Source organism: Amyelois transitella, chromosome 27, assembly GCF_032362555.1.
Source record: "Amyelois transitella isolate CPQ chromosome 27, ilAmyTran1.1, whole genome shotgun sequence".
Classification (NCBI taxonomy): Eukaryota; Metazoa; Arthropoda; class Insecta; order Lepidoptera; family Pyralidae; genus Amyelois; species Amyelois transitella.
The window spans coordinates 955158-969776 of record NC_083530.1 but is presented as its reverse complement, the minus strand read 5'-3'; the positions used below and the strand labels follow the sequence as shown (position 1 = coordinate 969776).

The 14619-nt window shown below is 36.5% G+C and overlaps 1 protein-coding gene across 1 annotated transcript in view; it reads right to left on the bottom strand.

The window, feature by feature from the left end:
* LOC106138984 (nephrin) overlaps window positions 1-14619 on the bottom strand; it is a 200258-nt gene that overhangs the window by 100300 nt on the left and 85339 nt on the right. Inside the window, exon 4 of the mRNA XM_060951941.1 lies at window positions 4802-4960. Within this exon, the coding sequence (XP_060807924.1) occupies window positions 4802-4960 (159 nt within the window). The remainder of the gene's footprint in view (window positions 1-4801; window positions 4961-14619) is intronic.

Below are 14619 nucleotides of genomic sequence, written 5' to 3'. Positions count from 1 at the left end.
TCCTCCATGAGCTATGTCTACTCCATAAGCCATGAAGGTCTCGTTTTTACCTTTTAAGTGAGGAACCCTAAATGTATATACATATATATGTATGATCGTGTGGTTCCCGGCACCAATAGAAAAAGAATAGAACCACTCCATCTCTTTCCTTTTTTGAGGCGATGGACTAGCAACCTGTCACTATTTGAATCTCAATTCTATTATAAAGCCAAGCAGCTGAATGTTACATTTCAGTCTTTTGATGACAATTGGCTCTGTCTAACCTGCCGGGGATATAGACGTGACTATATATTATGTGATATATATAAATAAAAATATCAGTACAAAAACTTGGTACATTATCAAGTAAGAAATATACCTGATGATATCAGACTCATCATTACACAGTAAAAGTTTATTATAATTTATATTAGCTCAGTATCAAAACAAAATGGCGGCCACGTGGCGAGGGGAACTTTTGGCAATTTACAACTTTATGTAAATGATACCCTGTTTCCCGTAAGTATGTTTATTTATCATGTTCTACTGAACTTTCGAGTGTAGATTAAAATCGAGGATGAGAAATTGGGGGAAGAAAATAGTCATCAATCAGGAAAAAGTTAACTCCGTGGAATTTTTTTTTTGTGAAAATTCGATATAATTATTTATTCGAAAACTGATGATTAAATACATTTTTTTATCATTATTCATACACATTCATTTAATCACGTCTATATCCCTTGCGGGGTAAGCAGAGCAAGCAGCCTTGAAAGACAGACAGGCCACGTTCAGCTTTGTGGAATTGAAATTCAAATAGTGACAGGTTGCTAGCCCATCGCCTTTAAGAAGAATCGTACTTATAAAAACAATAACAAAATTGAATTATTGACCTATTCATTAAATACCTACTAAGCTTCGCACCCGTTTGTCTAATCTATCTCCATGCCGAATTACATTAAAATCGGTTTAATAGTTTTTGAGTTTATTCCTTTTAAACAAAATGGACATAACTGACATTACCGTGGATCGTAAAGAAAGCTTTCAATTAAAGAAAAAATATCAAATATTATTAAATTCATTTGAATGTGTTTAATCTTGCCTGTCTGGTGGTAAACAAGATTTCATAAACAAACCACGTAAAATCGAATAATAATCTGACAATCCCTCTTAATTATACATAAATACTTGTGCCGTGTGGTGCCCGGCACCAATTAAAAAAAAAGAATCCATCTCGATGGAGTGGTCCTATTCTTTTTTTTTTGTATTGTTGCCGAATTATATATAATGTTAACATTACTAAAAATTAAATTCTAACAAAATTAATTAAAACTCATTAAAAACTACATACATATGTACCTATGTACATATGGTCACGTCTATATCCCTTGCGGGGTAGAAACAGCCAACAGTCTTGAAAAGACTGATAGGCCACGTTCAACTATTTGGCTTTAAGATAGAATTGAGATTCAAATAGTGACAGGTTGCTATCCCAACGCTTAACTACGAATCCCAAGTTTGTAAGCCTATCCCTTAGTAGCCTTCTACGACATCCATGGGAAAGAGATGGAGTGGTCCTATTCTTTTTTTTTTGTATTGTTGCCGAATTATAAATAATGTTAACATTATTACCTACCCCTCCGGGAAAGAGGCGTGTTTTTATGTATGTATGTTAACATTACTTTAAAATTAAATTCTAACAAAATTAATTAAAACTCATTAAAAACTATCGATAATAATTGATTATTATCGCCCATCACTACGTCCGCTGCCCGACCAAATTGTTTGACAATAATTGAAATGGAAAACTTGCTTAATCAATGAACAGAGATGAGAATGACACCCAATTAGTCGCTGGTACCCAATTATGGGGGGTGGACTTGGCGGGAATCGAAATAGGCCGTTTTAATTGAATTCGTTGAATGTCAACTAACTATTAATAAAATTGGATAATGTTTCACACGCACGCCCACATATATATATGTAGATATCAAGTATTTTATAAGCCTAAAAAATAATCCCAAGTTTGTAAGTCTATCCCTTAGTCGCCTTTTACGACATCCATAGGAAAGGGATGGAGTGGTTTGGGGGTCTGAGGGATTTGACTGAAATGAAATGGACACTTAGAAAGAATAATAGAAAGCAAAATTTTTTTTTTAATTTTTTGTCTGTCTGTAAGTATGATCACGCTTATCTCCGAAACTACAGAACCGATTTACTTAAAACTTTCACCAATTGCTTTATTTTAACACAGAAAAACATTTACACTTTGTTTCATCAAAATCAGTTCACTAAAAAAAAGTAACCGTCATTTGAACGAACTCAATTCATGAGTTCTCCTGCAAATAAGTTAACGCGCAAAAAATTCGAAATTCACACGGACGAAGTCGCGGGCAACAGCTAGCTGTGAATAATTGCAATGAAGCGCAAACCACTTCGATATGTTGAAACGCCCTGTTATCGGCCACTCGCATCAGGTCACCGCAATTTGAACCATTAATTAAATAAGTTTCAAGAAAACGACATACGGTCTTCAAAGTTAGTGACTACTTGATTTCGAGTTCCGTGTACCTTGTGGATTCCTACATTGCTTTGTGATCGTTGAATATTTATGACATACATACATACATATGGTCACGTCTATATCCCTTGCGGGGTAGACAGAGCCAACAGTCTTGAAAAGACTGAATGGCCATTCGTTTAAATAAGCTTCCATGCTGTGTGGTTCCCGCCATTTAAAAAAAGCATCGTATTAAACGCCATGTACAAAAATCGACGGATTTAGCGCTAATAACAAATGAATTGGCGTGTGGTTCCCGGCACCAATACAAAAAAGAATAGGACCACTCCAACACTTTCACATGGTTGTCGTAAAAGGCGACTAAGGGATAGGGATTCTTGGGATTCTTCTGTTAGGCGACGGGCTTACAACCTGTCACTTAATATGAATCTTAATTTTTTCATATCAGTAAACCTAAAGACATGATTATATTTATGTTTGTAGGTATGCATGTTGAGTAAATAAGTTCATACATACATACATATGGTCACGTCTATATCATTTGCGGGGCAGACAGAGCTAACAGTCTTGATAAGACTGAATGGCCACGTTAAGCTATTTGGCTTAATGATTTGAATCTCAATTATTGAGATTCAAATAGTGACAGGTTGCTCGCCCATCGCCTAAAAATATCCCAGGTTTGTAAGCCTATCTCTTAGTCGCCTTTTACGACATCCATGGGAAAGAGATGGAGTAAATAAATAAGTTCATTTATACAAATTCCAAAAAACGAAATTTCAATTTCGCGCGCTGACAATTAGGTAGGTACCTACGTATTATTCGGCAAGAGAGAGTGGCCGGTAAATTGCAAAAGCTCTTTCATCCAATATCTAAAATTAAACACTCAACAAGCACAAAATTAGGTACATTTTAAAGCTCTTTACCAAATTGGAATTTTGTGGAAATTATAAATTTAATTTTGTATCACAAGATAAATAATAATTGTGATAACAAAACAATATGTTAACTTTGGAATAGGAATACATACATACATATAGTCACGTCTATACCCCTCGCGGGGTAGACAGAGCCAACTATCTTGAAAAGACTGATAGGCCAAATAATGACTCACTCCATCGCTTACCCAAGCATATCGTTAAAGGCGACTAAGGGATAGGCTTTAACATTTGGGATTCTTCTTTTAGGCGATGGGCTAGCAACCTGCCACTATTTTAATCTCATTTCTATCATTAAGCTAAACAGCTGAACGTGGCCTTGCAGTTTAACGAGACTGTTTGTCTGACCAGCGAAGGATATAGACGTGACTATATGTATGTATGTAGGTAACGTTGATATTTCATTCAGGAGAACAAAGCAAAATAGAAAATATTTTTCATCAGAGCTGAATCTTGGACCGCGTACCTGAGAGACTTTATTACAACTGAGTCACGGTTTCCAAAAAAAATTTAAGCCATCAAAATTGGCGTAACGTAATATTCAACTCATCGCATAAACCGTTTACACTCGTAAAAGCCGATAAGGGAATGCCTACCCATATAACACTATAATACCTTTGATTCAAAAATTAAAATGCGATTTTTCATCGCGGCGAATTAACGAGCCGTTAAAAGCGGTTGAAAACCCTAGAAATCCGGTTGGAACTGGATGAAACCGGCGAGAACTGGAAAAAACTGGATCGCCTAGATATTATTAATGTTGGTATTAATAACGCGAAATCGCCTGAGGTATCCGTTTTAAGGCAGTATTCTAAGATATATTGGTTTTGTAAGGTCTCTTTTATATTGTAATGGAAAAGTTAATAAAACTATGTAGAATTTTGTCTTAGTAATTGTGATACATAAATATACGTAGTACGTAACTTTTTGACGTCAACAAATGTACAATACATACATACATATAATCACGTCTATATCCCTAGCGGGGTACACAGAGCCACCAGTCTTGATAAGACTGATAGGCCACGCTCAGCTGTTTGGCTTAGTGATAGAATTAAGATTTAAATAGTGACAGGTTGCTAGCCCATCGCCTAAAAGAGGAATCCCAAGTTTATAAGCCTATCACTTAGTCGCCTTTTAAGACATCCGGGGGAAAGAGATGGAGTGGTCCTATTCTTTTTTGTTATGGCGCCGGGAACCACTCCGTCTCGTTCCCATGGATGTCGTAAAAGGCGACTAAGGGATAGGCTTATAAACTTCTTTTTTTTAAAGCGATGGGCTAGCAATCTGTCACAATTTTAATCTCAATTCTATCATTAAGTATCAATATATATTTATATATATTGAAAAAAAAAAAGGAAGAACTAACCTTTATCTCCTTTCAATTCCACATTGCCTTTGTACCAGACAATCTTGGCTGCCGGCTTGGCTTCCTTCACCAGGCACTCGAAGGTGACTTCCTCATCCTTCTTCACCTCCATCTTGGAGTTCGGAGCGTGTCCAGTTATCTCAACTGCTTTTGGTGGCGCTGTGGACAATAAGAAATTACTTAATATTGAACATACATACATACATACAATCACGTCTACATCCCTTGCGGGGTAGACAGAGCCTACAGTCTTGTAAAGACTGATAGGCCACGTTCAGCTATTTGGCTTTAAGATAGGATTGAGATTCAAATAGTGACAGGTTGCTAGCCCATCGCCTAAAAGAAGAATCCCAAGTTTATAAGGCCTACCCCTTAGTCGGCTTTTACGACATCCATGGGAAAGAGTCGGAGTAGTCCTATTCTTTTTTGTATTGGTGCCGGGAACCAGACGGCACCTTAATATTGAAGAATTGTGAAAAACAGATTACTTTTCAAAATTGGATACAATTGGTATCGCTTATTGATGTCAATGCGAGGATAAAATAATATATTTATTACCGTTTCCAAAGCGCAAGGAGCTGCGGAACAAACTATGCTGCAGCATTTTTACCGGACGTAAATTTACGAGTAATGATCTTAAATCTAGATGGTTTACATGTTTAATTATATTTACTAACGCTGCCAAAGCGCAGGTGTAAAAGAAACGGCGAAACCAACTATACTGCAGCATTTTCAACGGACGTCAATATACAAATAATGATTTTAAATCTGGATCGTGTGGGTACATTAAAAAACATGATTTGAATGTGAAATGAATTTTGATTAAATCGGGGCCTGTTGCAACTAGCAACACAAAATTATAGAACTTTATTTTATCTATACTCTATACTAATATTATAAAGCTAAAGAGTTCGCTTGTTTGAACGCGCTAATCTCAGAACTACTTGGTTCGAATTGGAAAAAAAGTCTTTTTGCGTTGAATAGACCATTTATCGAGCAAGGCTTTAGGCTGTATAACATCACGCTGCAACTATAAGGAGCAAGAAATAATGGAAAATGTAAAAAAAACAAAAACTGGGAAAATTATTCTTTCTTGAGGGCTTGAATGATGCCCAAAATAACTATTCCACGCGGACGAAGTTGCGGACACAGCTGGTCTATAATATTTTAATGTGTAACATTGTGAAATGTCAATTTTTTCTCTAAAATAAATGCATTGTGGTGTTAAATCGCATTGGTGCTTGTGGTATAATCCACTGCCAGCTGTAAAATTGCTCCGTCCTCAGCAGAAGAAGTATGTAGGAATTTTCTTTCACTCCGATACAAGCTATAAATCCATAGGGATTCGCGAAAAACCTGTATTCTATTGGAGGTGGCGCTAAATTCATCACTTTTTTGTACTTAGATGGCAAAAATTTGTCACTTTTTAAAGATGGCGCTTATTGTAACACAATCCAGATATCGAAGCCGGGCTGAGATGCACGGATAAATCAATTCCTCCATTTTATCATCTCCTCAGGGAACATACTCCAGGCTTAAATTAGTAATAGATTCGAACCCGCTACCCACTTTCATGCACCGCGCATTACGTGAGAAATGCATCAGGTTTATTGAGTATCGTGTGAAATTTTCATCACATCTATACTAATATTATAAATACATACATACATAGATATGCCGTGTTGTTCCCTGCACCAATACAAAAAAGAATAGGACCACTCCATCTCTTTCCCATGGATGTCGTAAAAGGCGACTAAGGGATAGGCTTACAAACTTGGGATTCTTTTTTAGGCGATGGGCTAGCAACCTGTCACTAGTTGAATCTCAATTCTATCGTTAAGCCAAATAGCTGACCGTGGCCATTCAGTCTTTTCAAGACTTTTGGCTTTGTATACCCCGCAAGGGATATAGACGTGACCATATGTATGTATGTATGTACGTACATACATATACATATAATAACGTCTATATCCCTTGCGGGGTAGACAGAGCCAACAGTCTCGAAAAGACTGATAGGCAAACTTTTCAGATTTTCACGAGCATGAAGTGTCTTTCTATCTTTTCTCAAGTCGGTTAAGCTCACATTTCCAACCCTTCTATTTCAATTCCCTCGAAACAATTTCGTTTAGTTTTTTTTTTCCCTTGAAAAACTTTCTTTCCCGTTCGGAGTGAGTAATCAATCGGAATGAATACTTGTTTGTTGTTTTTCTCCTAATGAACTCCTAAACATTGAGTATTGAGATGTATCCACTTTGTATGCAAGCCGTGTGGTTTAGCGGTATAAATAAATATATAAAGAGAAATGTGTGGAGTGCGATGTGTAAATGACACTATTTGCCGTGTGGTTCTCGGCACCACATCACACATAATCACGTCTATATCCCTTGCGGGGTAGACAGAGCCAACAGTCTTGAAAAGACTGATAGGCCACATTCAGCTATTTGGGTTAATGATAGAATTTTGAGTTCAAATAGTGACAGGTTGCTAGCCCATCGCCTAAAAGAAGAATCCCAAGTTTATAAGCCTACCCCTTAGTCGCCTTTTACGACATCCATGGCAGAGAGATGGAGTGGTCCTATTCTTTTTTCTGTTGGTGCCGGGAACCACACGGCACGGCAACAAAAGACATAAAAGAAAATTGAAATTTCAAATTTAGTCCATTAAACTATCTAAACCAACTGTAGTCCCTTAGTTTTTCCCTTAGTCAGCGTCGAGCTATTAATAATTTTTCTCCCCAAAGTTGTTCGTTTGAGTTTAAAAGGATCTTCAAAAATTGCTTACTGAACAAAATAGAACAAAACGTTAAGGAAAATGATTTATTAATATAATTAATGATGAAATATGTAGAAATATCACTTTTTTTTCAAATTTCCTTGTTTATGAAGATGACATAACATAACATATAGGTCTAACTCTACATCCCCCGCGCGGTAGACAGAGCTAAGAGTCATCAAAAGACCGAAAGGCCACGTTTAACTGTTTGACTTAATGATTGAATTGAGTTTCAAATAGTGACAGGTTGCTAGCCAATCGCCTAAAAGAAGAATGCCAAGTTTATAAGCAAATCCCTTAGTCGCCTTTTACGACATCCGTGGAAAAGAGATGGAGTGGTCCTATTCTTTTTTCTATTGGTGCCGGGAACCGCACGGCTAATTTCATTTGGGAAAACAATCGCCAAGTAATAAATTCAATTTGAATTCCCGTTAATTAATATAAAACGCGAAACGTAAATTAAATATAAGCCGGTGAGACGTCGGATTATTTATATAAATTAATGTCCCGTTGAAAAATGGACAGTGGGGGATTATTTCATTAATTTTTATCACAGGTCTCAGGGCAAAGGATTATATAAGTCAATCGTTCATTTTATTTTTTATTTTTAATGGCAAAAATCGTATTAATTTCCGTCTCTGAAGAGTTCTGGGTGCGCTTATAATCATGATCATGGCTGGCTTTGAAATGATAGAAATATTGACATTTAATTTTTTTTTTTTTTAATTATTTTATATCATTTTATCAATAAAATACATCTTATGATTTACATATATATAATATGATTTACATTATGGTCACGTCTATATCCCTTGCGGGGTAGACAGAGCCAACAGTCTTGAAAATACTGAATGGCCACGTTCGTTGTTTGGCTTAATGATAGAACTGAGATTCAAATAGTGACAGGTTTCCAACCCATCGCCTAAAAAAGAATCCCAAGTTTGTAAGCCTATCAACAGAATAATCCAGTCATTTTGCGATCTAGATAGTCCAACCTCCGCAATTAAGGCAACAAAAACTCTATAGGGCCGAAAGTTGACAACGCCTGGCCGCAACAAAGCGAGCCTTTGTGAGTCAGGGGAGCGGAACGTAGTGGCTTGACTGCTGTATCAAGTTACGGTTGGCGTGTGTCATAAGCGGCAGCGATAATACATACATATAATCGCGTCTATATACCCTTGCGGGGTAGACAGAGCTAACAGTCTTGTCTACATCGCTTTGTGAGCGTTGAATATTTATGACATACATACATACATATGGTCACGTCTATATCCCTTGCGGGGTAGACAGAGCCAACAGTCTTGAAAAGACTGATGGGCCACGCTCGGCTGTTTGGCTTGATGAGAGAATTGAGATTCAAATAGTGACAGGTTGCTAGCCCATCGCCTAAAAGAAGAATATCAAGTTTTATCCTTTCCCTTAGTCACCTTTTACGACATCCATGGGGAAGAGACGAAGCGTTCCTATTCTTTTTTTTATTGGTGCTGGGAACCAGAAGAAGGATCCTAGGGTAATTAGACGTTCCTTTAGTCTTATTTTACGGAAAAGATATGGAATAGTTTATGTGTGTTCTTCTTGTAGGCCAAAGGCTAGCAATTTGTCGCTATTTGACTAGGTATATAAGTCTTCAAGACTGTTGGCTCTGTCTACCCCGCTAGGGATATAGACATGACGTGTATATAGCTTCAAATGTCTGAATTGACCTGGTTTAAGATAATTTTGCTAAGCTAGCACGCTATATCTCATCACTTAACGTCACTACATAAGCATATTTTGTAGCAAGGCAAATTGTTCTAAGCTCAGTTTAAGCTAAAGATTTCTGTTAAACTTAATTACTCTCTGTTTGTGCTTTGATATTTAAACTTGATTATAATCATTGATACTGAAATTCCTTAAGAGAATTTTGCGATAAAAACACCTATCTAAATATAAATAAATAAATATATATACGGGACAAATTACATAGATTGAGTCTTTTTACCATAAATATACATAAGATTATTTTATTAAGTATCGGTTAGCAATAAAACTAATATAGGTACGTATCTCTATAAAAGTCATCGTCACAGCAGAATTTGAACTTGTGCCCCCCGGTTGTTTATTCGGGTACTATAAAAGTTCAACCACCGACACCCTTAGTCGTTTCTTACGGCGTCTATAGAAAAGAGATGGACTCACTAACTAAGGATGCGTTCTTTTGAAAGCCTGAAAATTGGTCGCTCTCGCCCAATAAATTCTTAAACACATTTGGAGCGGTCGAATAAAAAAGAAGGGTTCTCAAAATAGATAGTAAGAGTACGGGATAGTAATAGAATTACTAAAACTTAAGTAGGGTGCCGCTATAGTCATAAGCGAAAGCGATTATTCGATTAAAATTTAGAGGTAGTTAGCCTTGCCGTTTTCGGTATTTGAGAATAAAACCACCAAATCTTGCCCATGAATGTCGTAAAAGGCGGTTAAGGGATAGGCTTATATACTTAGTATTTCTCTTAACTGGCGATGGGCTAGCAACCTGTCACTATTTGAATCTCAATTCTATCATTAAGCCAGCATAGCTGTACGTGGTCTATCAGAAATTTCAAGATAATTGGCTCTATTTAACCCGCATGAGATATAGAAGTGACTGTGAATATGTATGAAGGCAAGGTTAGGGGAAGATACCAAGACTAATTAAGATTTGGTTGCTTGTTACTAGAAAAGCTGAGGTTCGAATTGTAAAATTATTTTTGTGTTGAATAGACCATTTATCGAGAAAGACTTTAGGCTATATAACATCACGCTGCAACTATAAGGAGCAAAGAAATAATGGAAACTGTGAAAAAATCGGGGAAAATAATTCATCATTGAGGGCTTCAATGATGCCCAAAATAACTATTCCGCGCGGACGAAGTCGCAGGCACAGCTAGTTAATTATAATAATAAATAAAACTTACATTATATATACGACAGACGTGACCAACACTTACACTAAGAAGATGCTCCAAGTAAATTACAAAAACCGCTCTATTACTGAACCCGCTTCGCTTGTGAATAAACACATACCAACATTTCGCCACTTGGCCTTAGGCAATTATTGACTTTTTCAACTCCTGCCAAACTGTGATAAGACAGAGTCTAATTAAAAAGGCTCCTTAGTGAACTACGTGGTATTTCTTTATTGACATTGATGAGGTTTTGTTTAAGATAGAATTGAGATTCAAATAGTGACAGGTTGCTAGCCCATCGCCTAAAAGGAGAATCCCAAGTTTATAAGCCTACCCCTTAGTCGCCTTTTACGACAACCAAGGGATGTGGTCCTATTCTTTTTTCTATTGGTGCCGGGAACCACACGGCACTTTATGATAGAACAGAAATAGGACATTTTCCCAAAATTCCCACAAAAGAAAACAATTGCAAGACCTCTCGTTCCACGCGGGCGGAGACAGGTGCGTAGTCTAGTTTGATGGTAAAACTACTAAAATAGAAGTTTGAAATATGCAATGATATAAGATGTAGTTACAGGAATAGAAAAGGGTATGTTAAGATGGTTCGGTCATGTGGAGAGGATGAATGAAAGCAGGTTGACTAAGCAGATATACAAGGAGAGTGTGGTGGGAAAGGTCGGAGTGGGAAGACCTAGACGAACGTATCTTGATCAAATTAAGGACGTCCTGGTAAAGGGTCAGGTCAAAAGTACCCGAAACCGCCGAGCTTGTATGAAGAGAGTTATGAATGTGGACGAAGCGAAAGAAGTATGCAGAGATCGTGGCAAGTGGAAAGAGGTAGTCTCTGCCTACCCCTCCGGGAAAGAGGCGTGATTTTATGTATGTATGTATGTAAATATGCAATTACCGACTCAATAGGGGACCAAACCAAACAGTGTTGCGGCGGCGTCGCCGAACAAACATACAGACAAAGGGACGTAACCAACGATTTCTCGTTTTTGGGCCCGTTTGTTTTAAAAGAGGGTGTTACAACTTTGACGGGCGCAGCTTTGTGTCTGCAAGTCGGAAAGTATTATAAATTTGTATTGTAAAATGTTAATTATCAATTTCAATGGGTATGTAAGGGATCATGAAAATGCTGCGGTGTAGTTTGTAACGTCTTCTTCTGCACTGACGCTTTGGAAGCGGCAGTGAACTTAGTTTTAAGTAATTTATTTGACGTCAACCAATGTTGTAAAACCAAAAGGTATGACAATTATTAATTGATGTTGAAATGTTCCATAAAAATGAATAAAAGTTTTGATTTGAACGTTATTTTAGCATAGTATATGAATGAAATGAAACGTACTTAGTGAAAGCGAGACAGAATGATTTGTAAAAATATAAAGTGTGAATGGACATTGTCTGAGCGAGATTTGTTAAAATCTAGATGCAGGAAGAGCTTAGAAGAGAAATAAAGAATCTTGAGAAACATCATCGATATCATTTCCATGGATATCGTAAAAGGTGACTAAGGGAAATGCTAATAAACTTTAAATTCATCTTGTAGGCGATCGGTTAGCATCGTGTCACTATTTGAATCGTCGTCATTGAGCGTGGCCTTTCACACTTTTCAAAACTGTTAGCTATATCTACCCCGCAAATGATAGAGACGTGACTATATGACAGTATATGGAGTAGACAGAGCCAACAGTCTTGAAAAGACTGATATGCTACGCTCAGCTCTTTGACTTGATGATGTATACATACATATGGTCATGTCTATATCCCTTGCGGGGAAGACAGGGCCAACAGTCTGATATGCCACGCTCAGTTCTTTGACTTGATGATGTAAACATACACACATACATATGGTCACTTCTATATCCCTTGCGGGGAATACGGGGCCAACAGTCTTGATAAGACTGATCACACGTTCAGTTCTTTGGGTGTATCATAGAATTGAGATTCAAATAGTGACAGGTTGCTAGCCCATCGCCTAAAAGAAGAATCCCAAGAGTATAATATGTATGTACCTATGTATGTTTTGTTTAAAATGAGGACTATTTCAATAGAAACAGGAGTAATGGGCTTTTCATTGTAGTAAATAGTACAATGTTTACTGCTGAACGAGTTTCCCTATAAATGAAACATTGTCCGTGTAGAATTTAATTACATTAATTCACTTTAAGTTTGTTTTTAATTAAATTTAACGTGTACATACATACATACATATGATCACGTCTATATCCCTAGCGGGGTAGACAGAGCCACCAGTCTTGAAAAGACTGTTAGGCCACGCTCAGCTGTTTGGCTTAGTGATAGAATTGAGATTCAAATAGTGACAGGTTGCTAGCCCATCGCCTAAAAGAGGAATCCCAAGTTTATAAGCCTATCCCTTAGTCGCCTTTTACGACTTCCGTAGGAAAGAGATGGAGTGGTCCTATTCTTTTTTGTAATGCTGCCGGGAACCACACGGCACTGTGGAATTTAACGTGTATCTTAATTTAATTGTGACAATCTAAATGTTTCGACCAGTTAAAGTTGTTTTTTTAATTATCAGTTATGGAAGATAGATAGATGATACAATCGATTGTACATACACACATATTGTCACGTCTATATCCCTTGCGGGATAGACAGAGCCAACTGTCTCGAAAACACTGAAAGGCCACGTTCAGCTGTATGGCTTTATAATGGAATTTATATTCAAATAATGACAGGTTGCTAGTCCATCGCCTGCATGAGGAATCCCAGGCTTATTAGCCTATCCCTTAGTCGCCTTTTACGACATCCAATTTAATGTTTGAATTGTAAATTTTATTTGTTTGTGACATCTTATGCACATCAACATTACTAATGAAATGAAATGATATGTATTTTTGTATGTTCATATCTACCCTGTACCTAATAGATATAGGCGTGATAATATGTATGTATGTATGTAACGGTAAAATTCGCAAATTCAAAAGCGCGCAACTCGGAAATCGCAAAAATCGATAACCAACTTTGTCCCACGCCAAATCCATTGCAGAATTAAAAAAAAAAACATTCGGATTTCAACAATACCCAGGGCGGAATGCCAACATAGTATAGCTTTGATGCATATCTGCCCAGAATTGATGTAAAATAAAAATTGTATAGATGTATAACATAGTTGTTACAAAAGTTTTAATAAATAAAGGTCTCTAGAGCAGTGTAAGTAATTTTGATATATTTTATTTTTTAAATAAAAAATATTTTTTTTACATTAATTTAAAGCTACGCGAAAACAATAAAATATACTCGTAAATTAATAGATTCCATAATTCTTAATAAGTTTAGCTACTAACCAATCTTTAATTTAATGATTTTTTTCAATTAAATGATTTTGTTTCATGATGATAAAAACATAGAATAGAATTAAAAAATATATATATTTTTTTTTGGCATTTTTTGACAATGTAACTTGGCAATATAGGCTTACAAACTTGGGATTTTTCATTCAGGCGATGGGCTAGCAACCTGTCACTATTTGAATATCAATTCTATCTTAAAACCTAAATAGCTGAACGTGGCCTATCAGTCTTTTTAAGACTGTTGGGGACCGCAAGGGATATAGAAGTGATTATATGTATGTATGTATGTATGTATATTTGACAATTTTAACAGTGACACTTCTATACCCTTTTTATTTTATGCAATTGGCAAGAACACAAATACAGAAATGTTATTCAATATGAATCCTCGGGACAAACTAATTTTTATACGTTTAATGTTGCGCGAAACCGCTTTTCCTGGCTCGCAATTGCAATAGTTATTTTTTTTTACTATCTACATAAAAAGTAAATTATTTTTTTTATATTTTGTCTAAAGAGTAAACTTGTATAATTTCGTAAGTTATATTTGGTCGTAAAGTTAATACCGACATACTTATATTAATCACCTTTTTATCCCTTACGAGGTAGACAGATCCAACAGGCCAAGCAAATTGATATTTAAATAGTTACGTTTGCCAATTTCTAGCCTATCGCCAAAAATAGGTAATGTTTATTAGCCTTTCCCTTGATGGGCTTTTACAATCTGCACGGGAAGGGAAGCAGCTACAACTATGTTTTACTCGCTACCAGCATGGAACCACTGGATGATTGTACTTCTATTTCC